At 45.8% G+C, this 25,858-nt stretch overlaps 1 protein-coding gene across 4 annotated transcripts in view; it reads right to left on the bottom strand.

Moving 5' to 3' along the window:
- Nucleotides 1–25,858, bottom strand: part of LOC142885482 (receptor-type tyrosine-protein phosphatase mu) — a 170,496-nt gene that overhangs the window by 85,068 nt on the left and 59,570 nt on the right. For all 4 annotated transcript variants that reach the window (XM_076021959.1, XM_076021961.1, XM_076021960.1 and 1 more), the window contains exons 7-9: nucleotides 19,080–19,373; nucleotides 3,587–3,895; nucleotides 963–1,072 (exon numbers count right to left, since the gene is read on the bottom strand). In XM_076021959.1, coding sequence (XP_075878074.1) covers nucleotides 963–1,072; nucleotides 3,587–3,895; nucleotides 19,080–19,373 — 713 coding nt within the window. The remainder of the gene's footprint in view (nucleotides 1–962; nucleotides 1,073–3,586; nucleotides 3,896–19,079; nucleotides 19,374–25,858) is intronic.

Raw genomic sequence — 25,858 nt, 5'->3', positions numbered from 1 at the left:
GATGGTGATGTTACGTGGCCGACATGTGAAACAGTGGGAAGCAATGAGGAGCTCTATTCAGATTATTTTTTAATAAAAACAAAAAACAATAATACACCACCTTCTCCGATCTGCTTGAAATTTATATCAGACTGTGCCAAATTTGGAATCAGAGTGGAGTGTTTACGTCATGTGATTTTAATCAGTTTGAGTGTTTAATCCAATTTACGGTCCATATAATCGCACCTAATGAGCCAAATCTCAAACAGTTAATCTTCAAGCAAAAGTTCTATGAGCAAAACACTGCTGGTCTGACAGGGAGGCGGTCTCCCATCAAGTAAGCCAGGCAGAGTTCACTGGCCAGCAGTCCAAGGGTGTTTTCACATCTGCTCAAGTTGGAATGAAGTGGACCCTGGACTCTAACTGAGTAATCGTGTGAAAACAACCCAAGACTATGGCCGCATGCATGGAAATTCAGGTTGGTGAAACAGTCCGTGGTTGCATTTATCCATGCTAAACAGAGCACTTTTTCAAAGACATATTATTTTGCCACCAAGAGCTCAAAGACAGCATTAACACCTAAGTGACCCGCTGAACCAAACTGACCGGGCAAATGGCATTCCCATGATCTCCTGGTTCAATTCTGAATAAACCCAAGAATAAAGTTGAGGCAAAGATGCTGTATGTTTCAACAAGCAATCTCTGTGTATCCCAGTTATGCTGTTGTAGTCTGCTGGACTATCAGATAGGACCAAACTCCCAAACCAAAATCCACCAAAACCACAAGATTTTACATGAAAACGGAAAATCCAGCATTTTTAGCTCAAGAGTAACTTTCACCAGCTCGGAGTTGCAGAAATGATGGGAATCAAAGAGCACCTCCCAAATCCCCACAGGGGGCGTGGGAGACAAACAGCCTAATGCTCCGGGTGAGTCTGTTTACACCTTTAAGGGGAGCTAGAACAGAAGGTGTCTGGCTGTACCTCGTACTGAGTGATGATCCCGTAGGTCTGCGCCGGCTCCCTCCACTTCAGGATGATCTTCTCCTCATAGGCGCTGCCCTGGATGGACTCCAGAGGAACTGCACCGGGTACTGCAGGAAACATTAAGAGGCAGGTCTCTCAGCTCAACTGCAAGTTTCCCATTCGAGCTTGACACAGAGACACAGGCTACATGTTCCAGTACCGTCACTGGGAGCTACGTGAGAGCACTTCCTCCTTCCTGGTGGGATTTATGATGCAGACAAACCAATCGATACAACAGCTTTTTTTTCTCCAAGGAGCAGGCAGCACTGAGTGGGCCCTGAGCCCAAGTCAAACATCTTAATAGCAGTTGGTGACACTATTCAAGTCACTGTCAGTTTAAACAAACGCCACCAATGCATGTTGTACAGCAAAAACCAAACTTCAAGATAAAAAAAACAATCCCGGAAAACAAAGATGAACCAGTAACCCCCCCTGGGTATTGCTGGGGGTCTTAATCTTTCCTGCAATGTTTACTTCGGCTGATTTGCTGGCAAAGAGATCTGATCCTTTAACCCCTCGTGTGAATTGCTTTCATTTTTAGCAGGAGATAGAGAGGGATGTTGAGATGTCGCTCTCTTCTTCTTCTTCTCCTCCTCCTCACGATTTATCGCCTAGAAAGCAACCGCAGCAACCCCCCCCACCCCCTCCCCTCCCCTTCCCCCCATGTCAGTACACTTGTTCCCGCGAGACCCTGAACACACGGATCGAGAGAGGCGCGGCAGTCAGAGAGTAGAAACAGTTGCCACTTTCAAGTTTCCGACCACAGATAGCTGAGCCAGACATGACAAGACGCTCTTTCCGTCGGCTGAGCGCATTTGTTATCTGGCGGCTGGGGCTCCTTCAGACTTCTGTGGAGTTCATTTCCGGCGCCTGCTGAGGCAACATAGAGGAGCTTTCATCTTTGGAGGGGGTGAAACAAGCAGACAACACGGAGCTTCGCCTGGTGACTCTGTTTTCTCCTGGAAATTGTGCCCGAGATCTACAAACTTGTCCTCGGTTCAAGGTATTTACGATGAGGTGGGAATTAACATCGGTAATGTCAAACTTTAAAGTAAACCTCTGTTTTTTTTGGTTTTTTATCTTGCACTGCAAGCCAGCCTTAGACAATATGCAGAAAAAGAGGGACAAATACAGGAAAATAGCTGCAAAACTAGCTGCTGCTAAAGAAACTAACTTGGTTTGTTCAGTGGCGGTGGTTTGAACAGAGCGGGTTTTCGCACATTAAAATGGAACAGATATGGTACTGACACTTTTTTTTCTTGCAGGACAACCTGTTTTCCATTTATATTCACTGCTGGTTTTGAAAAAAAAGCATGGTGTGTGAGGCGTAGCTGCTAGCCACGGGTCAATGATATGCAGCTGACTGTTGACCCTTGCACCTATCGACGTCCTCAACTCGAGCACCAGTTCCTTGCTAAAACAGGAGCAACAACTTATCAGTCTGCTTAAATGCAAAAGATACAAACAAGGATTTGGGTTCAGTCTTTAAGGTTTGGGATGTTTCCAGTATTTTCTAAGCAATCAGCCCATAGTTACTTTTTATTCCTCATCTTTTCATTTTTTTTGCAGTTTCTTTCAGCATTTGTCAAAACTAGATGGATGCTGACAGGTAACAATGATGCGCTGGCAAAAAAATTCCACCTTCATTGTTGGATGAAGGTGGATTGTTCTGAACTTACTCAGCACCACAAACAAACGCACTGTCCAATCACGATGGCTGTCGGGGAACAGATGTGACATCTCCCACAACAACGACATCAACAACCACGGATGACAAGCTCATCATGCGTCTGTCAGCACCACAGATGACGAGCAATATATATAAATATATATATATGTATATATATATACGTGTATATATATACGTGTATATATATATATATATTTCAAAATAACAGCTACCATAAAGACCAACATCTGGCAAAGTACCACCAGTCATTTGAGCTCGTCAGGTAGCTGCTGCTCTGTATTCTCAGATGGGTTGCAGGCTTTAAAGTCTCCCACCACACTTCATGATTGATACATTTTTTGTTTTCTTTCTCAATTTTTTTTATGTTATCATGTATACTCTAATGTATTATATTACACTTTTTTTTAGGCTTTTCACATCTGCGCTTCCAACATTTTTTGTCTCATGTTTTTGCTACTCATCACGCCTAAATTTCACTCGGGGAAATATCTGTCTCAGGTCACTGCAATTTATGGGTTACTAATGTTGATATTAAGGTTTGTTTATTATTTAATAGTAAGTGCTTCTCTTGCTTAGTCACAAACAAACTAATCCTTTTAATTCTACTTGCCAGTTTCACTTGACTTGTTGCCACTTATTAATATTAGCCGTTAATCTTATTCTGCAGTCCTCCACCAACCTCCGGCCGTCTGTCTGTTTAATCCAAATTTGCATATCTATCAATTACGCTGACTGTGGGTTTTTGTCTGATGATAAACTACAAATTAAATCAACCTTTTGTCAGGATGGACAAAGTATGTCTTAAGTCATATTCCGAATTCCCACTTTGCCCCCCAAACAAAGTTTCAGCTGGCTTGAGTCACGTCCACACCGGCCCGGGCGACACACTCACCATCCTCGTCGGTCTGAACCTGCAGCTCTTTGCTCTCCATCACCCCCTCCGGGTTGCGGAGCACCAGCTTAACGCTGAGGTTGGTGAAGGGCGTCAGGTTGTGGATGGTGTGCTGAGGGTCGCGGCTCTGAGTGTCGTAGCACAGCTCCTCGCGGGTCTCCTCCTTGCCGCCCACCCTGGAGCGGTACTGCACCGTCAGGTTGTAGTTGTGGCAGCGGGTCACGTTGTAGCCCAGCGGCTCCCAGCGCACCGTCACCTGCTTGGACTGGATGTCCACCACCTCCAGCCTCCGCGGCCCATGCATGGGCTCTGACGAGGAGAGAAGAGAAGAGAAGAGAAGAGAGGGGAGGAGAGGAGAAGAGAAGAGAGGGGAGGAGAGGAGAGGAGAGGAGAGGAGAGGAGAGGAGAGGAGAGGAGAGGAGAAGAGAAGAGAAGAGAAGAGAGGAGAAGAGAGGAGAGGAGAGGAGAGGAGAGGAGAGCAGAGGAGAGGAGAAGAGAAGAGAAGAGAAGAAAAGAGAAGAGAGGAGAAGAGAAGAGAAGAGAAGAGAAGAGAAGAGAAGAGAAAAGTGTGTGAGCACACATGGACGCAATCAATTAGTCGGCCTGAATATGATATATGGGCATATATGCCTGGGCAGACCTGGAGGGGTTCAAGAACAATCTGAAAAATGAGCGACGTCCATGCCGAGGCACAGAGGAGCCGCTGCCGCCGCCGCCGCTGCTTTTCTTCATGTCCAAGAAAATCTATTACCAGATTTTTCGCAACACTCGGGTCAATGTTTTTTTTTCTCGCCACGGTGAAAAAAAAAAAAAAGCTTTTATTCTTCCGTCTGGAATCCACATTTCTGAAGTTTCAAAGCCGCCTCCTGATAAGGGAGGCATCCTCACGCGCCTCACGTTGCCGTCGCTAACTTGCACTCACAGCAGCCGCCCGCAGCGAGACACCTCGGGTGTGTTGGTGGAAAACCCCCCAGCGGGAGGCGTATCATCCCTTCAGAGCATGCCACCCCCCTCCCCACTCCCCCCACACCCGCTCCTTCCTGGCTTGTTGCCTCGCCTTTTCCCTTTGTAGCCCTCCTCCCCCCACCCACCTATTTCATCTCGCCCAGTGGCGGTCGGCTATTAGTGCCACACTGACACAGAGTCAGCCGGCCTGCCGATCCAGGCGGGACGCAACCCCCACTGCCATCCCATCACCTCTAATCACATGGACTTGGTCTCGCGGCCTTTTCTGCTAGACTGTCTCCAATTTCTCATCTCCCTTACCTTCCTCTTTCTCCTCTCCCCCTCATTCCCTTTTCGCCATTTCTGCTTTTGGTTTGCCCCACCATTTCTATTTCCCACCCACCCCCCATCCCCATTCCCTGCCCCCTTTCTCCTCGTCTTCCCTCTGTCTATTTTCCACTCCCTCTCTGCCTCTCTGCCTCTTCTACCTACGGGAGGAAAGCAGCCCAAGCACAAGGTAATGGGATCAATTTCCATTCCAGGTTAAATTCGCAGTCCATTTCTCTGGAACTTAACACTTTACCACCTATTAGGGGGAGCCGGGGCTCAATTTCCCCGTTCCCCAGGAGACACAGTCCAGCAATTCAGAGGCAGCCACGGCGGCCATGTTTAACATTCTAGTGGTGCATGTGACTGTGTGTGTGTGTGTGTGTGTGTGTGTGTGTGTGTGTGTGTGTGTGCACAGGAAGGGGCTGACTGGACTAAAGCGTGCTGTTCATTTTTACAGGCCGATAAACAAGCAAGCAACTACGGAGTTACATAGTTGGCAGCCGTGTAATGGGACAACCAAATCCGTGTAGGACGCAGCGCACATATTTATTGGTCTGACTAACGGAGTGGGGAGAAAAAACCCAAATAGCTAATCAAGTACTGCAGTGTGCCAAAGCAGTGCATAATGGCACAAGCAATACGAGAATGACAAATCTGAGAAAATGCTGTTGGCAGAAGGTGGCTGCTCACTTGGCCATCCTAACTCAAACATTCATGAAGGAAAGTAGCATTAGAAGGACCTGTTGAAGGTGTATTGGGCAGATGGGGTATATCACTGTGCACATAACGTACAAAAAAGGAAAACATAACTTGAACATTTGGAAAGTGGAAGTCTCCCTTGTATTTTTCCTAGTATGGCAAATTGCTTCTCTTCAGGAGTTCAGCACATTTCAGCAGAGGGAAAAACTGGTCTTTGACAGAACTTGTAACACTTGCAGCTTTTCTTTCTTTCTTTCTTTCTTTCTTTAACTGTTAAAACGGCAGAGCTTCGCCCAACACATTTCTCTGATCTCCAGTGAGGTATCAGATTTAAAAGGAAAACGTTAAACTTGGGCAGAAGCCCATATCTGAGACCTTCAATAGCAGGTGCTGCAGAGTGGTATTTAGCATAACAATCAGTGCACCAACTCCACTTTGCCAACAAATAAGGGAGAAAAAAAACAAACTTGTTAAACAAATGCTCTCAGCTCTAGCAGCAAACATATATAAGTTCTCACTGGGAGGAACCAGGGAAGACGTGAAAGGGGGCATGCATCCACAAATAGGTTGCAAGGTTGGTAAAGCCATCCAGAAAATGGGAGTTTAAACCCCTCCATCATTTGCGGAACTATCTGTTGGCGGCACTCCGGAGGCAGTGGTTACACTAAAAGCACAGAGAATTGCAGGGTGGCCAGGCGCAGAAATCAAATTAAACCGGATGCTCTCAAAGTGACAAAATGCACCAAAGTGTGAATCTCAAGCAGACGCGAACGGGGCGGCTGGGAGGAAAGTCTCATTCCTGGAGCGTTCAAGGAGAGTGTCACACTCTCATCTTCGTGGAACATCGCAGATAATGGCCACCGCAGCGGAGCGCTGGCCAATGGAGGCGAGCCAACGGGAGTGGGGATCAGTGGTGAAAAATGTTTGAAGCCAAATAAAGAAGCGTGGGGGACGGGGAGCGAGGTGTGTGTGTGTGTGCGTGTGCGGCGGGGGGGATAAAATGGAACGGGAATGAAAGAAATCAATTATTTATTCATATGTTACTTTACGGCCTGCTTTTTTGGCAGCGGCGAGAGAGCATTACAGGGATTTGTTACTATTTGTTTGAGTGCCAACAGCCAAAGTGAGGGTACATAAAGAAATATTGGCCATTTAGCAAAGAGCACTTATGACCATTCCATAGCCTCTCCCCGGAGTTTTGTTTGAGGGGCGAAGAGGCTAATTGTTTGTTGCCCTGTTGGCTCCCTGCAAGTGCAAATACCATCTGTCCCGGGGAGCCGGTTAAAATGGGACGATCTGTGGCAAGCAAACGTCCAATCACAACTTGCGCCCACTATCATGCAGAATGACATCATTGGGTTTTTTTTGTTTAATTTAATGAGCAACAGGGGATGCGCACCCTCCCCATCCATTTCACAGCCTGGGCCGTCGTCGGGTTTGAAGGCGGCGAGAAGAGAGAAGCATCCTGCCGGCGTCCTCGGCCAACTTAATCTGAAACCAATGGGCCGACTGTCTGATGCCCTTTGCGAAATCCTCCTGTGTGTGGATGGAGGCGAGCAGGGGGCAGTCGGAGTAGGGGTGGGGGCAGAGAGGCGGCCTGCTCTCAGATAGGCCCATACGGCCGTGAATGACAGCTGATGAGCTGAGCCTATTACGCCGCTCTGCTGGGACTGCCGCTGGTTGAGCGTTATTGACTGAGCCGAGCGGAGGCTCTGTTTCAACGGCAGAGGCACAAATCACAACAAGGAATAACAGGGACATCTCTTAAAATCCATGCCCTCTTTTTTTTTATTATTTTTTTCTATTTTATTTTTTTTTTTACAATCGTCACAAGCTATCACACACCGAGGGTGACACCGGGGTGAAAGTACTGAAAATATGACTCTAATATCGCTCCGCTATTGCAGATATTTCTAGTGGAATGGAGTTATAATATGAAAGCATCCCTTGGAGCAGGAAATTGCCCAGGTCTATCTCATGCCAGGGCACCCAGACTGAGAGCCAGATTGCTATTCTGCGCCACAGACAAATTATCACCTGCCCTACACTCGCCCAACGTAATTGAATAATTTGAATTTGACATTTGCATCGAACTATTAGTGATTTTTTTTTTTTTTTTTTTGCCATTGCCACGTGACATTTAAATAATGTTTTTAGAAATTATCACTGTGTTATTGCTTCTTGTTCATATGAATGGCAGACGGTGCGCGTTGGCGTGCACGTGCGCACACACACGCGCGCATGCGAGTGAGGAGACAATGCCATTTCCTCACACAACACGGAACAAAAACAAACCAATAAGCGCGTGGTGCTGCTGCTGCGCTGTCCCGGGGGCGGGGGAGCTTCAAATGGTGCACTTAGCCCCTGGGTAGAGTCAGACATTAGTCCTGGATGAAAGGAAACAAATTGGGCATGTCCAGAGCACAGCCACTTTACTGCCAGACAGGCAGGGAGAGAGGCAGGCAAGTGTGGGGATGTGAGAGGGGGCAACCATGTGTGTTTTCCAGCGCGTTTACGGCCGTATGCAAGCGAAAGGGTGTTCACCCGCCTGTAGGGCGGCGCTGATCGCGGCTCTTGTTTTGCATCCGACAGGCTGGAGGCACAAAAGAACAATCCACTTATCAGATCCTCCCGCCGGCTCTCCGAGCTGCTCGAGCCGAGTCGGAAGAGCCGAGATCTTTATCGGATGCGCGTAGATAAAGGCAGCAAGGAGGGGGACGCGTGAGGTGGGAGGAGGAAATAAAAATAAAAGGCCCGGCTGCTCTCGCACGCTTCCATCTCGCCGCTCGCTCGGCAAATGGGCCGGTGAAGGGAAGGAAAGGCTCCTTGTGCGGTGATTAGAAAGCACTGTCAAGTTAACGCGGCTCCCGAGTCTGGCTGCTATCTCAGCAGGATGAAACGGCACTCAGGTTGAGGTGTGTGGGGGGGGGCACAGAGTGGGGATGGGTGGGGGCGCAGGGGAGGGTGGGGGGTGGAGCGGCTGTTGTTACCGGAGAGGAATAAAAAAAAAAAAAAAAAAAGGCAGGAGAAATGCCTTCAGCTCCAGTGGCTGGCATGCAGAGCGCTGGATTCCAGGCTGCTGCAGAATGAATGTCAGCTGGGCCTTGTGTCACACACACACACACACACACACACACACACACACACACACACCAGAGCCAAACAACATGACAACAGTCCACATTTAAAGCTCCGGCCTCACACTGCAGGGCGGCGAGGTCTCCGCTCTCACCGTCACTTATCTCTCCGCCGCCGTGTGTTATTCACTTTGCTCCGTCCGAGGGTGGGCGGGGCCCATTTGTTTTGCCGCTTTTCCATTATGCCGCCCGCGATTGCGCCAAGGCCATTGAGGTAATGACGTGGGTTTTACACTTAGAGAATCATTTTCATGTCCCGCAGTAGCGAGTCGTAATGATAGCTTTTGATAAGCGACAATCAAAGCTCCATCACCTCTTCCCAGAGTGCTCCTCTGTGCAAACCTCGCGGGGGGAAGCGGGAAGGAGACGGGCGAGGAGGCGGCGGGGGTTAAGAGCAGCCGACTCGAGCTAAGCTGCATGGGAGAGAGGGAGGGAAGGAAAGAGGGAGAGAGGGAGGGAAGGAGCGGCTGCAAATAGAGAGCTGAGATGGAGGGAGGGAGGTAGGAGGGCCTGGCAGGCGGGGATGATGTTGTCATCCTGTGCAACAAGTGGCACCAGGCCTTGGGATTGACACATGTTACTTGTGTCAGGACCACGAGGGCGTCGGCGTGCACGTACACGGAACGGCCGACCGGCCGCGGCCATTAGGAAAAGCCGGAGACAAATGTCCGAGCGCTCAGGACACGCGCGGGAAGACACATTGCCCATACACCTCGGAGGCGTGGATAATCACAAGGATTTATTGAATGGTGCTGGTTGCCCCTCACTCTATCAAGTCTTTCTTTATAGTGCCGGTGATGAATGAGGCTGCCAAGGCGGCTGAGGACGAGGAGCCGAGAGGCCCCCGGAACACACTGCATCCGATTGGAGGAGGAGAATGAGCCCCAGCGCCAGGCTGGCTGTGGCTGCCACCTTGTCTGATGAGGCCCCTGAAGGTGCGAGGGGGTCGGTGGAGATGAATGGAGGAATGCCTCTCGTCTCGTAAGGCCGGACAAGAAAAAAAAAAAAAAGTCCGCGGGAAAGCGTGAGAGGAAACGTTAAGATCCGGCCAGGGGGATGATGCATGGCATTATTCAAAGGCAGGTCGGAGCAGTGCACTGCTTTGGTTGGTTCACGTTAAAAAGAACAACCTTAGATGGGGAGAACTCACGCCAAAAGAATCTTAAAACAAAGCAGATCCAACTGGTTGAAACCCTCTTTTTTCGATTATTTAATGGCAGTGTGAATAGCAAAAATCACATGAAGACTTTTTTGTTTTTTGTTTTAAAAAAAAAAATCCAGTTTGGCAATGAGATCAGATTTTTGTTTTTTAAATGCAATCTGAGACCTAACAACCTGATAATCCCGATTGGAAGTCAATTCGACTAAACCGCCACTTAATCATCACTCTGGGCCAACATTCATCATGATAAAACCAATGCATATATCTATACATATAAACATACATGTAGTGAACAGGTACTTAAAAAGCTACAAATATAGCGGAGAAAAAACATCTAAATTTAGCCTGTGGTCATTTTCACACCAAATAGCTCAGCTGACAGGGTTGGACAAGACAAGACTGCGGTTGCAACATTTTAGCTGATCTGAGTTTCATAAGTCTTCACAGTGCACTTCTTAAATGAACTGAACCTGTTTCCCTCCTTGCCTGTGGTGGCGCTACATCAAGAATTAATGAAGACTTATCAAAGAAGATGAGATAAACAATGAACAATGACAAGAGACCTGGTGCAAATTCACTTTACAAATCGTTCATTCACCACTACAACAACATATCGGTTAGAAACAAAACGTCTCCACATTTTATAAGATCTTTATATTCATAAGATTTTCCAAGATAATATAAGATCTATCTAAAGTCGTTATGGTCCAGGTCCCCCGTCATTCAGTGCAAGGTTGCTTATTTTGCTGTTGTAAACATTTGTCAGGAAACATTGAATTATCACTGGGATTTAACTTACTGTTATTACACAAGGTTCTCAGTGTAGGTGAATGTGCTCTGCTAACTTTATTCCGTTGAGTTTTTTTTTTTGTCTCGAATTTGCACTTTGCTTTATTAGTAGGCGGCTCAATGAGCAAATAGGGAGAAAGCTGACAGCAACCAGTCTTTATTAGCAGCAACTGTTTAGAGGAATTAAAAGAACAAGCCGAGCAGGTATTCCTCTGGGGGGCCAAAGGTGAAGAGAAGTGCGAGTCCACGGACCGAATGAAAACAAATGGACAGCCAGTTGATGGAAAAGAGCTCAGGCGGTGGAGGTGGAACTGCTTTAATCAATCTTTCATTCTGTTCCACCAATATGCTGTGCAGTGATTGGGGTCAGAGTGACAGGTGGACAAAACCTTCTCCACCCCCTCATCTCCCCCGCACCCCTTCCCCGCCCCCATCACTCACCCAACACACCATGTGGCTGGTCTATCTTTTTTTTTTCCCTCCAGGTTCCTGGGAGAAAACATCTGCACTCGAGGGCCTACAAACTGGTGCAATTCAGCCCTTCTTCACCTGCGCCATCTCCACTGGAGTAGCAGGAGGTTACCGAGGCGATCCTTCAACTGCAACACATTCCAGACGGCCCGCATGCCATTGTCATTTGTCGCCAGAAAACCTGTGTTTGTGTCACACTCGACTCTGGGTGCAACCCAGAATGGCAAAAAACAACGTGGCAAACAATTTCATAAAATGGTGTCAAGGATTTCTGGCCACCTACTTAGGAGATACATGACATGCAAGACATAGCTGCCTTGTTTTGCTGCTAGTGGTGGTGGAGCGCAGGATAGCAATCCCAGCCTTCCTGACACTCCAGCCCGGTACTTGAAAAAAATAAAAAACACAAACACTCTTGAGTTTGACTTATGCAACCAGACTGAATGGGTGCACGTTGGACGCCTAGCGAGGGGAATGAGACATCTATAATTCAGCAAAAAAGGATGGAGGAAATCTGTGACAAAAATTACAGCAGATAGTGCATCAATAATTAAACAAGAGGAATAGAAACATTTAAAGACCTTGAAACGCTTTTCACTTCAAATTTTTTAAAAACGGTGGAAAAATAGCGCCTCTCTCCAAAGCCGTCTAGACCAAAGTGTGGCTGTTATTCGTTCTCTGGAGGCCCAGAGATGAGGATACAAAACAACCTTGATGGTGATTGTTTGCGAGACAGCTCTGCAGTGAAAAGAGAGCGAGTTTACGGGGACGTCAACATGGTGTCGCCAGCGCACATCTGTTGTCAAAGACTTGATTTGTTCATGTTCAGGAGAGATCTGAATGGGGCAGGGGAGTGGAACATATTGATGTAACAGCTGCAAAATGTAGCCCCTCCAATTGTGCATTTCAACAGCAGTCATTTGAAGATGCGTCCTTCTGCGGAGCACAATTTGAATTTTGTGTCACCAGTATCACTTTGCCATTCTGCTTCAATCGGACTCTGATAAGAAAGTCCTTTATGGGAGGTCTCTCAGAAACATTTCTGCTCACACACAAATTCAATCCATCATCTTTTTCACTGACCGACAAAAACCCCCACACACTTGGCAGACCCCAACCTGAGGCGCCGTCACCCACCTTTCCACAGACAATACTATAAGCCCTCCAATTCACCTGACCGCTCGGATTTGAGAGAGACGAAGCGGGGCAGTGTTATCTGAGATGGGGAGGTGAAGTGGCTCTCTATTTTTTCCTCGGGGCAACAAAGGCATTAATTAAATGCATTAAACCGGGCAAACAATTTTCTGTCCTTTAAGACCCACAGGAATGGGTCCGCGCAATCTCAGCGGGACGGCCATAAAAGAAGCCTTCACAAAGGGAAGATCGCACCACAGCAGTTTACTGCGGTTGACCATCATTCAACCTTTGTAAACCAAATGTCAAGGCTTGGTTGAGGCGCATGCAGCTTGTGTGTCTGCAAAGGTAACGCAGCTAAGCTGGATACCAGAGAGTGACATGAAGCAAACTGAAAGGGATAGTTGCGTTTGCATGATCACTTTTTGTCAATCTGATTGAACGGTTTTAAATGGAGAGGTTGATTAGTATTAGTCCTATTTACATGAACAATGAATAAAGTAATCATATGTATATGTGTGTACACACACATACATATATATATATATATATATATGTACATGTTGTTTCTCTTTGAAACAGGCACACCAAAGAAACATCCTCCTTGTTTAAGCAGGAGACGAACATGGAGCAATTGTCTATATCCGCAATGTGGCAGTTTGAATGGACATGCATGCACAAAGCTCCGACGTGCTGTTTACATGGACTCATTTCGGATCACAGGTCCCTCAGGACACACAGGCACCTCCATCAGATTGAAATTGGAATTGAATGGTGCCAATTTAATCGGAATGGAACGTTTCAATGATGGGGATTCAATTGGGTGGGCGTTTAATCCGATTACTTGCGGGTCATGTAACCACATCTACTGAATCTGACTCGCAACCATGATGGACACTCTGCAGGTGACATTTTCTGAAACACCTCACAATTCCTGATTGGCCAACACCCAATGGAAGCCAATTGTGGCTAAGGACTTCGAGGTAAGAACATAAAACATATACATATACATGTACAGAGTGCTGGTGTGATGTGAAAGGCGCCAAAGTCCAGTTTGACTTAATAAGGCTACATTGACAGCATGTTCTTATCCAAATTATTCACAGTAGCCTGCTACTCTGAAAAAAAAACCAAAAACAACACAAATCTGATTCTCTCCGACTCTGTTTTGAGGTTTTTGAGAAAGCTCACAGAACAATTACCAGTCCATATATGGCCTTACATCATCTCCTTTTCGTCACAGAATTCTTTGTGTAAAAAAGAAAAAAAAAAGCCCTTCAGAATACAGTTTCAAAGCATGTTTTGATGGTAGAACATCAGCAGAACAAAACTCACATAACTATTGCAGACACCAATCCCACCATTTATTTATTTGGAAAGTTTGAAACGAAGGATAAAAGAAAAGGGTTGACTTTTCATGTAAAATGGCACTGACAGACATTAAAACTGATTTTGAGTTAGAGTGACTAGCTTCTCTTCAAGAGCTTGTGCGTGATTTTTTTTTACAGAAATCAAGGCTTAGGCCACAATCGTTAAAATACATTTTTAAATCACTTGTAAAAAAAAAAACAACAACTAAATAACTAAATAAATGAAAATATAAAACACGCACAAGTGCAGGCCAAACCAACCATAAGGACTCAGGGTCCATCACCGAAAAGCGTTCAACAACAACAACATGCACGACAATGATGCAGGGTAAGGTCTAATCACAATGAATGAAGAAGACAATAAAGTTGAGTAACTTGTGAATAATACAATTGAATCTAAAGTCATTAAAATGTAATAAAACACCATTTGAAGCTTCTCATCCCAGTGAAGTCAGTAAAGACAAACATTTAAACATACACTAGTATGGTCTGCTAGTGAACTTCAAATGAGCATTTTTCTTCCCCATTTCCACATGTTTGGAAAGGAAAAACACAAAGCGTATGGTGCGAGAACACCTGGCTGAGGACGTCACTAACCCAGGAGAGGAATCAGTGCAGCATTAGTGCCTCTTTGTCGCAAAGCACTTTTCCAGTGTTTGAGCACACACTGTTGAAAAGCAAAGCAAGCAAAAGCAATAAAGGGTGAACTTTTCTCATTTCTATGGAGTTCACTGACAGGCTAGAAAGGCAAAAAACAATTGTTAGAAAACAATTTTAAGCTTTTTTTTTTTTCTTAATAAAACAGGACCTTGAAGTGAAGCGAAGGTTTAAATTGGCTTAACAGGGCTAATTAATTGGACTGCTGTCCTTGTCCCAACACAGGAGGGTTAATGATTTATTGACCAAATATTGACCTTAGGATGTCCAACTGCCTTACTATAGGTGGCAACATGCCCCGCTTCATCTGGGAAATATCAGACCTTTTGCTGGTTGACCTATAACAGCACAGATCGAACAACACACAACAGCAAACTCTTGAAGCAGGGAGCCATGCTTCTTATTTAGGTGAACACAAACTGGATTAATTTATCCACCAACCAAATTACCTTCTACAAGTTTACTTTGAAGAAATTCCATTTATAAAACTAGCATGTTTGTCTACATTTGGTCAATGGGAAAACATTGGAAACACAGCTAACAGGCAGTTTTAAAAATGTAGTTTTCAGCCAAATAAAGTGAGAATGTGTCCTTTCATTTCAAAACGTTTCTCAACACGATGATTGCTGCCAACATCATGGAACACAGCGATATTCCACCAAACTAGAAAAAAAGATTGTAAAACAAAGACCAAGACGAAAAAACAGGAGGTGTAACACGCAGCATTCAGAAAATTACTAATGAGATGCAAAACATGTCTACTCTCTTCTAAATACGTGTGATTATTACTTGTGATGCCTACACATTAGCGTGGATGAAGTTACTCATGAGTAGCTCCACCGCATCTTTTTTTTTTTTTCTTTTTTTAAACGCTTTGCAATACTGCCATCACTTATTAGGATCAACATCAGACCAGGTCCTGCACAAATGAACCAGGAGGCTACATGCAAATAACCAACCTTGGTTTGGGTGAGCAGTAATTGCGCCATCCCTCCCTCTCCTCCACTGTTCTAATCGAGTCTTTAGGCGGGGGCTGGTCCTTGATTGATGCTTATTCCCTTGTGTTTAATAGCACTGAGTGCAACAGAATGGCAAAGTAAAAACAAACAGATGAGACTACTCCCACGTGGCACTGAAGCGCAGATGGAGACAACTTATAGAGGGAGATGTGCAGTTGGCAGAAGGTGAAGCCTGAGCAGGTGTTTGGACCCGGCGTGGACATCGTGTGCTGCCTTTTTTTTCTCCTTTTTTTTTTTTAAGCGCCGGCAAAGGCCACTGACGAGGCACCAGGACAGACTGTCCTCTTACCATGGAAACTAGCGCAAAAAAAAAAATCTTGTCCGCTGTAACGCGGACAAGTGTTGTGTAATGTTTTCGTTTTTGTAACAATGAATAATATGTCAAAACAATGAGTATTCTCTTGGAGAAACAGAACACTCTGGATATTGTAAGAAGTGAAACTGTGTTGTTTAAAAGATGTGTCTGATGATCTCCACCTGAGGCGGGCGATGATGCAAAGGCTGAGAAGCTCCAAGAAGGCAAAGACATTCCCAAAACGAGACTCTCACTATTATGGCAAAGAAGCCGTTATTTTTGCAGGCTTACTTGTCCACCACCCCCATGTAGGAAATGGCTTCTCTGTGTGAGACGGTCCCTTAGCGGTGGATCTATAATTCAGGCGAGGCCCCCTGCTCTGATCTCAGGGCACCACCTGATAACACAGTGTCTGCCTTCAAGTAACACGCGCCATGAGTGGGCCTCTCAAGTGGTAAACAACTTTGCGCGGATGTAGATTTCCCCTTCACAAATGTTTTTTTTCTTCCCTTTTTTAAGACAAAGACTTTTTTGCCAGCATGAAAAAGAGGGGAACTACCCAAATACCACAGAAATTTTAACATCTCCCATTTCCAGAGACACAAGGATATGCAAAAGGAAACGCATTGTTTGATTCATTCCGTAAAAACCCTTGAGACCACCAAATAACCCTCTAAGAGCTAGCGCACTACCTTGGAGAAGACATCCTTTTGATGTGCACTGTGAAGGTAATGGAAGTGCATCGTACGAAGAAAAAAAAAAAAAAAAGAAAAACTTTCAAGGCAGAACCTTTTTTGCCCCTCTGCTGCCTGCCAACTGAATTGGTAGCGTCCTTGCATTATATATTCCACATTTTTGCTGTAGATTGAATTAAAACATCCTTTGTCATCAGAAACATTGCTCAGTTCGCGAAGTGGTCGAGGCATGGCAATGAATAATTATGTGAGCCACGGCGCACCAAAGTGGCCACATATTTTCATTAGTGCCTCCGCAGCGCCGTGCAGTAGGGCGGAGGGGGTGGGTGGAGGTGGCGGAGGGCGGGGGTGGGAGGCAGGTCTGCGGGCCCCGTCGGCATCAACAGTGATGTATCACACAGCCCGGCCAGTCCTAACCGTTCAATTAGGGGCTCCGCCGAGACGGCGGCCTGTCAGTGGGAACGAGCGGTGGAGAGCCGGACAAGATCAAGAGCGGCTTCCTCAAACACACTTCAGGAGCTGCCGCCATCAATCTCCCCCGACTGTGACCCGCTGGGGGGGCCGGGGGTGGGTTGAGAAGGACCTGGCGCAGGACCCCTGCCTCATAAGGCTGCAACCAGAAGGGGGCATTCATCCCGCTCAGTCCAGCGGAGAATGAATGAGCGCGTGACCTTCACAGCAGGGGGAGGAGGAGGCCTCGCACCGCCGGCTCGGTCGGGGGGAGAAACCTCATTTTCATCAGCATTTCTCCGGACACCCAAACAGCATTAGCAGCTAAAATGCTGAGGCCACATTCATTTTTTTTTTTTCTCACTACATCGCTCCCTAGACGTGGCGTCCCTTAGCACAGCATGGGAATTTAGCTGGTTAATGTTGTGAGAAGGGCAATTTGCAGAATATCATCAGGCAATTCTACCAGGCAAGTGTTCGTGTGCCTCTGCAGAATAATGCAGATCTGATACCAGCCAGCCCGTGCTGATGAATCTGAACGCACGCAGGGGTTTGGCGACAGAGCAAACAAGTGGTTACCAGACCGATGGCCTGGCTGGACACTCCTCTGGCTCACGCTGTGAACTACGTCAATGACTGCGACGCGCAGCAGCAGCAGCAGCAGCAGCTCGGAATAACAAGGAAAAGTTTTGAGAACTCTGAACAGTTTGCGTTCATGTCGCATCCAAACGTTAAAAGCAATTACGGCTCTAATAAGCCCAGCTAGGTAGGCGCTCACTGTACAATGTAATGGATTACTCAGATGAGAGGAGAGACAAATTATGTCCAGATGCCAGCGTGCTTAATGAAGATCTATAGGTAGAAACAAGAACAACAACAGCAACAACACAAAGGGCTTTGTCTGCTAAAAATAATTACCTACCAATAATGGCAGTGATGTATGCTGGGCAATTATAAGATGAAGTCCTGTGCTGTGAGGGTTAGAGGAAACACAATGTAGCGCCGCCAACAATGCAGCCCTGATGGATATTTATTGCAAGCAGGGAGCGATTTGTACCAATAGTCTATTTGAGATGCTTATTTTAGTTCATTAGCTGTAGCTCAGGCACAGACATAAAGAAGCCCAAAGCAATATTCATAAAGATTTTATTTTTTTTTAATCTGAAAAACTCTCCTATGAATAGTGGGCTTGAACTGCTGTGACCACCTTTCTTCCCATCGTGCGACACATTTCAGTCTTTCTGCGACTTGATTAAATAATCAAGTGGACCCGCCATTGGTATTGTGTGGTGTAAAGTGCTGAAGGTGAACCTTCCCTTTCTAGATGTTTTCAAAAGCAAATGTTTTTCCCCACGTTAGAACATAAAAAGCCTTTCAAGTATGCCAGACACACCGCAGTCCTCCCAGACAGACTTAATGTAAAAGTGAACAAAGTTATGTGTCCGTTTAGATGTAAGACATGCCACCCACTGGCCAGTCATTTGCCAGTAGTTATTTGCATCTAAAGAGCGAGTGCTTTACCTTGAGTCACTCACTTTAAGGTCCTTGTTTAAACCACAGCAGTGGTTTGCAAATGATTTTGTGATATTTCTCTCTGCTGGCCATTCGGCTCCGATGTGTAAGCAGCAGATCATTAATTATCAGGCAAAAGTGGAGACTGGATAACTTGCCAACCCATGTGTTGCCATGAGTCATGCTGCAGCACTTGTGTGACTGCAGTCTTTCACAACCAATAACTTTGGACTTGTTTACTTCTTTTCTCTTCCTGGTTTACTTTCAAAAAGTCCAGTTTCAGCCCAAGACAATTTCACAATAAACCGTATTGGATAGCATGTTACTCTATTGTAGTGTATCATCTCGTACTTAGTGAAATAAAATAACGTATCACATTGTACTGTCTCGTATATATTATTGTATTGTAAGATATCGTATAATATGGTAATGTATGGCCGTATCGGCAGAGTATTATATAACACTGTATTGCAAACCATCATGGTCGGATGGATTGTACAATATTGTATCGTACTGTATATGGTTGTCCAAATTGTAGCCCATTGTCTTTGGTATAGTATAGTTTTGTATAGCACTGTGTGCTCTCTTTTATATAATTGGTTCAAAACCTTGCATGTCTCTGTACTGTTCTGTATCTTGTCGAGCTGCTGTAAATGCAAATTTCTCTTGGAGATTAATAAAGTATTCATCTATCTATCTATCTATCTATCTATCCATCTATCTATCTATCTATCTATCTATCTATCTATCTACTGTTTTATGTTATTTGACTGCAACTCAACCCTCAGCCCAATACCAATGAAGCAAAATGAGTTATTTTGACCTTACCGGCACATTTGGTTCTGGCCCTGAGTGGCGGCCCGGGAGCTCCAGTTCCTCCATCCAGAGGTCTAGTGAGCAGAACGCTGATCTCGTACTCGGTGTCCGGGTCCAGGTGGCCGATCTTGTGCGTGGTCTTGTCCACCGGCTGCAGGTCGTACATGGTGCCAGAGACAGTGCGGTACTCCACCTCCCTGTCAATGATGGGTCCGTCTCCGTTAATGCTGTTAGCATTCAGCTGGATCCAGAGGTAGGTGGCGCCAACCGCTGTTAGCTGAGGAGGGGCAATTGGCACTGGGGGTTCTGGGGAAGAGGCCGGGGTGGGGGGGGAAGAAAATGTAAATTAAAATGGGAGAGGAAATTCTTTCACCTCACGCATTCTCAGAATGAAAAACTTTAAAGGGGCTATACTTTTGACAACTGATGACAACAAAATGACAACTTGCGCATTTCTAGATGGGCTGGATTTTTACATTTTACTGCGATGAAATGTGCAGTTTGTATTTCGTGGGCTTTCTACATCAAGTCCAGCGTATTATCAAAGTGATGTTTCTGCAGACTTTTTTAAAATGTGGGTGAGGCATCGCTGCATGTGAGCTAGTAGCCATCTTTCCCAGTGGCTAGCAGTAGCAGTGAGCGGCTGGCCAATTACGAGAAAGAGAGCTGTGCCAAAGGTGGAGAGAAACGCTTGTTTTGTGGGGCCTGTACTGTTCAAATCTCATGATTTTTTTTTTTTTTTTTTGTTTACATTTATTTTCAAGTTCTTTGTTGGGAGCAGATCAGCAAAATGAATTCCTCAAGCCTGGAAATGTCCAGAATAGGGCTCTTTTAAAAAATGAGCTGCATCAAATCCTTTAATGTAAAAGCGCCTTTTATTATCTAAGAATTGTTCCTTCATTGATTGGTTAGGAGGAGCCCTGCACTGTCAGTCAGAGTGCTTTGCGAGAGCTCCTAATCAGATGCACACTGACGAAGCTCAGCAGCACCCTGACAAACGACGCTCTGGTCCACAACATATTGATTTCAGCTTCGGCTTGCTGATAATTACTTTGTCTCCTCTTCTTGTCTGATTTGGAGGGGCCGTTTAAACTCTAAAGACTGTTGTTCCGTCCTCAGGCTGAAACCAAATACTGACAAATGTACGTTAAATATGTTGGCTGTTTGTTTTTGGTTGCTTGTTTGTTTTTTCTTTGCCTTTCACAACACGTCTCCGTGTCTGCGCTTATTTGTGAGCGGTAGTGATATTTTAAGAATCAGCCAAATCTTTTTTGACAGAGTATAAATATGCATGTTCGAAACAGCGATGCAGCTCCCCCACAAGAGGGGAGCAGCATCTATGCAGAGTTTGTCGGGGATGCAGTGGCACAAACTGCTGAAGTTTCACTTCTTCCTCTGAACTACAAAGCAATTTCCTTGTGCGCACGGCTCTTTAACTTAAGTTAGTTTAAGGTTCCCTGTGGAGACTGGGGCCTCGGAACAGTGTGGGGCCGCTTTTTCAAAGTGTTTTTTTTTCTGTTTTGTTCACTTTGAGCACTTGTGAGTGACACCTGTTCCTGTCTCTTTTTCTCCTCCTTAATTGTCAACAACATGCTGCAGTGCTCAGGCAAGAAAACACAAGGAAAGACTCTTCCCATTAAATGAAAAAAAAACAAAAAAAACGCTCAGGTAATATAAATAAAAATTAACTTTTCAGAAACACGAATAATACCTACATATGTTTTTCTGGTGAGTGACAAGTTTACAAATGTTATTCTGTCTGCACAAGAAAAGACAGATGTGTCCAATGGTGATCAAAGCTCACATAAAGTCGAAGTTTTATCTCCACACACAGGACAAAAGGCAATAAAACATTCACACATTTAAGTTGAATTTATGTCATGAACAAGTCAGAACTTTATGCATCAAACAGATGTGGTGCATCCTTTTGTGGTGCGATGCAGCTCAACAATGGTAACAAAACGTAAATATTGTGAGAGTGTAATAGCTAAAGTGCAACGAGAGAAGTTGTGTTTCAAAGGCAAATACCTTCCAGTTTCCTCGGCAGACACAGACGGCAGAACACTGAGTTTTCACTTGAGTCGACCCAGTTTGAACTTACAGACATTTCATTAGACAATGATCAGCCCAACCACTGCATATAGACACGCAGCCAAAACAATGACATTTTTAATGCCTGGAGAGTGAATCAGCCCCCCTGGTCCTTGGAACCATGGCTGTGTTTATTTGAGATTGTTATTTTCAGAGCGACGCGGTGCTCAACATTAACCTTGAAGCGAACCTTTTCTCTGTTATGTCACCCACATTTGTGCGCTCTTACTTCAAACATTGTGCCATTTCTGGCTTTAATGAGCCCTCTCCAAATGTCAGACGAGTTTTATCAACGCCTGGATGTATTTTCAGCACCGTGTCATTATATAAGCAGACGCCAAGACGCTGCAGCCGCTGCTTTATTAGCAACCTCCTGTTAAGAAGGAGGCGGCACGTTGCTATCCTTGCTGTTGTGCTGAATGTGCCGGTGAGATGCGTGTTGCCACCAAGTCCACAGGATCCAACATGGTGGCCTATTCCTTTCCATGGAGTTGCATCAGTCAGAGCATACGCCAAAAAAGTTTTGTGCGGCCCCATGGAGCAGGCAGGACTTCACGCCATGCCTCTGTAACTCCCAGGATGCATCAGGCCGCATCAGCCGATCACAACCAGCCGTGACATCACGCTGGGAATATGAAACTCTTTTCTGGCCTTTATTATTCTTTATTAGAAAAGTTCATTACTTAAAAATCTACAATAGGCAGATTGGGTCATACTTTCAGACATTTTACAGGCGTTTCTTTTTCTATTGTGGTGAAATGGGGAAAATGCTTTTTTGGGCTTTTTATGGGAGTGTAGTACTTCGAGTGGCCACTAGAAAAGAATCGCCGCGCCGCCATATTGCCAGTCCCGTATCCAGTTCTTATAATACCGCCATGGTTACAACCCGGACGTCTTCATCCCATTGTCGTGACTTCCATGTCCAACCCCCGCTTGACAACATGGAAAAACAAAACAGAGAAAAACAGCCAATGTCGCCACGGAAGAGTGACTGCTGAGGAATCTTCCCTCGTCAAGAGGCAACAATGGCTGCGACGTCCCGGCGGCTGCGACGGCGGCGGGCGGCGAGTGCCACTAATGAGCACACGTGTAACGTGCTAATGCCATTAGTTGCCTGGCTGCCTCCCCTGCAGTCGTCATGGCAGGAGTCTCTGCGGGCTCGTCAGCAGGCCAAGGTCTCCCTCAGCAGATGGTCGCCCTGCAGTGACCTCCTCGCTGCTCCCTCACACTCCTCCACTAATCCCAGCCTCCGTGTGGTGGCTGTCAAACATCACCTAAAACGAACCGGCTAATCCGGCACGTCTTCCACCCGGACCGCCGCCATCCGTGCCAGTTTTTTTGTGTTTTTTGCATGCCAGACGGCCCGACGAGGTTGATCCGAAATCCGGCTTGTTTTGATGGTCTTTGGCGGCTTGTTGTGTCTTAAACAGGGCTTTAAACAAGTTAGGCTGCAATATGCTCTGATTCATTAAAACAACATAAAGCAGGACTGGCTCTGGCTGTAATTTATAAATATATATATATATACATATATATTACAAGAAAGATGGTTTTGTAATGGTGTCTGCCCTTGTGTGTAATGTTTTTAAAACGACAAAAATCTCTCAAAGCAAAAATTACACTTTTTTTTTTTCTTCCTGCTGAGAAGCAGATGGCATGTACTGATAAAAGACCAGATGTGATTTATCTACCTTTATCCAACCATGGAATGGGAAAAAAGAAAATCCAAACAAAATTAGGACCTTTCACAAGAATATTTTAAAAGAGCAAAGGGAGAAATGGACTTAAAAAGAACACACAAGAGTATCATGCAGATACAGTCAAATTTCACACATCCAAAGTGATAATTTTACTGCATCAATTAACTTTTTTTTCTGTTTTGTACAGATCAATTGTCTCGAAAAATCAAAAGGATGATGTTTTTTTTCCTTCAGTTTGGACGGCTGCGTCGTCACATTTCAGCGACAACATGACCGAGCAGAAATGACGTATTAGTGCAACGAGCATTTCATTTAACTTGATAAAAGTGGCCGCCTCACAAAAGCAACAGTGGCTTAGCTGGTGATGAAATAATTCCTGTAGGTGCAGTAATCCGCTGCTCCACAGCCGCTGCAGCCACATGGAAAATAATGGATTACCAGTGTGAAACACACTCAAAAGCTGGAGCACTTTGGAATATGAACAACTCAATTCCCACTGTTTAAGTCCCTGGAGGGATGTGTGTGTATGTGTGTATGTGTGTATGTGTGTATATGTGGGGTCGGGGGTGGGATGTCCATCACAGTCGGGCCCTGGAATTAGCCCAAGAGTCGGACGGCGTCGCTGTAGAGGGCCGCGCCGGCGCCGCTGATGACAGCGGCAGACAAACGCAAAGGGAATCAGCAGCAGCTGCGGCGGCGCCGTTGAGCAGGCGGCCAAACGGGCCGACGGCAGCTGAGTCCTGCTGCGCTGCGGCACCTGCAGCCCTGCGCCAGAGCGCAGGCGCATACATGCACACAAGACATGGGGCAAAAACCCTCAGCACTGAGCCTCGTGTTAAATCATTGAATAAAAGGATGACACAGTGGTACAGTGATTAGAACTGTTGTCTCACAGCAAGAAGGTTGCGGGTTCGATTCCCAGGCCTGGGCTCTTTCTGTGCGGTAGTTTGCGTGTTCTCCCTGCGTCTGCGTGGGTTCTATCCAGGTTCTCCGGTTTCCTCCCACAGTTTAAAAACGCAGGTTAGGTCATTTTGGTGCTCCGTGGTTGTGAGTGTTAGTCTGAATGGTTGTGTGTCTCTCTCTATGTGGAACCGGAGATAAACTGGTGACTTGTCCAGGGTTTAATCCCACCTTCACCTGAGAAGCAGGGGTTGAAAATGAATGAATGAATGAATGAATGAATGAATGAATGGTTCAAAAGAAAAAGATGAAGAAAGAAGAACTCTTGAAGACATTTTTAAGTAGTGGAACATGTATGTGTAACAAAATGCAAAAAAAAAAAACCGACCCTGTTATAATCAGGAGTGCACTGACCTGACCTGCACTGACCTCTGTACCTTTATTATTTTTGGCCAGAAATCAACAAGGGAGAAAACAGACGAGGCTCCGAGGGAGGCCCGGCGTCACCGTGAATCAAATGTCTTCACCTCGGAGCAGCGAAACATTTCTGCTTGTCTTTGTACGCACTTGCAACATTTGAGGACGTGCAATACAATTTTTCATGAGAGTCATTTTCTGCGTCCGTCCAAATTGAATGACTGCATAAAGCAAGAGCTGCGGCTGCTCACTGAACTGCTGTTCCAGCCTTTAAGGAGCCGTCCATTATTTACCCAACGCGTCGCGGAGCGTCTTGGCTGAGATGCAAGAGGCTTCTTGTAACACTCGTCCTAATTGGTTCTGCTGCGAGGGAAAGAATTGATCTGTTTGGGACACGGGGATGAGGTGACCACAGGGGGAAAAAAAATGACAAGGCCGAATGGCTGACCGACCTTCGATTTTTTTTTTTTTTGGCGGCCGCCCTCATTAGTGCTGACAGGGCGCAGCCTCCACTCGGTAACGTGGCCCAGAATTCTGCGCTTGAGCAGGGCCAAGGGCTCGGCGGGCTCCAGGTGATTCCGTCCTGTGCCCAGAAAAGGAGTCGCCGGATGGCGAGCAATTATCCCTCCTTTCAGAGCCACTGGCCGCAACTGCAGGAGAGGCCGCCGTCCAATCGGCGCCACGCTTGGGAAGTACATGCGGCGCAGGAAGCACTTCCACATCAGCACATAAATCTGACTGAACGCTGGCATGAAAGGCAGAAGTGATTATCTGGGATAATCAAGCATTCACTCTCCTCGTGGTGGAATGGTGGGAGGGGGTGGGGGGCTACTGTATGCTAACGAGCGGTGGAAGGAGGAGAGGCGGCCGGGGCGTCGGCTGTAGCGGGCTCATAATCCACAGCAGCGCCTCCGAAAAAATAAAAAAATAAAAAAATAACCAGCGGTGGACACACATTTGAGGAGGATTTACAACTCGGGCGCATCACTGGGAGGGTTAAGCACTTGTTTTATGACCGGCGCGATGAGGGGAGTTATCAGCGTTTTTTTTTTTTTATGTGCGACACTTACAAAGCGCCAAAACGCCTCATTTCTCCCCGCTAAGGCGTCGGCTTATGTCAGAGCCGTCGAGGTGTGAAGTCGGCGCGGAACGCTGAAGCGGGAAGTCGGATGAATCTGAATCTGAATCCAAATTTAAATATTTACGACAAAGGGTAATTGACACTGGGTTTGTCTTAAAGAAATAACCTGGTGGAAAATACACCACTGTTCTGGCGTCACTGACTCATTTCTGCATTGAACTCCATTATATATATTATATTTTACTCCATTATAACTGGTTTTATGAAATAATGATCTTGAATGCTCTGCAATCATTAGGAGTGCATGAAAATCATTTCAGATGTGCTTAACAAGTATAGGACCATTTTAGTGTTAAATGAAAACCATTTCCAATGTCTAATTAAAAGTGATTGAGTGAATTCCAAGGTGCAAAATTCTGTGTGATCACATTAAAAGAGCCTGATATATAAATGATGATGCTTTGTTGACTATTTAATGGTTTAGCACAACACAACTAAGACTAGTTACAGTTACGTCGACAAAAAAAAACATTCATCCCCTCTGCAATGTCTGTTCTGAACGGCATAAAATAATCTGCACTCTTTTATCTGTGAGAATGTTT

Source organism: Nelusetta ayraudi, unplaced genomic scaffold, assembly GCF_046127955.1.
Source record: "Nelusetta ayraudi isolate G7.1 ecotype Tasmania unplaced genomic scaffold, CSIRO-AGI_Nayr_v1 ptg000011l, whole genome shotgun sequence".
Taxonomy (NCBI): Eukaryota; Metazoa; Chordata; class Actinopteri; order Tetraodontiformes; family Monacanthidae; genus Nelusetta; species Nelusetta ayraudi.
This window is presented reverse-complemented; position numbering and strand designations above follow the sequence as displayed.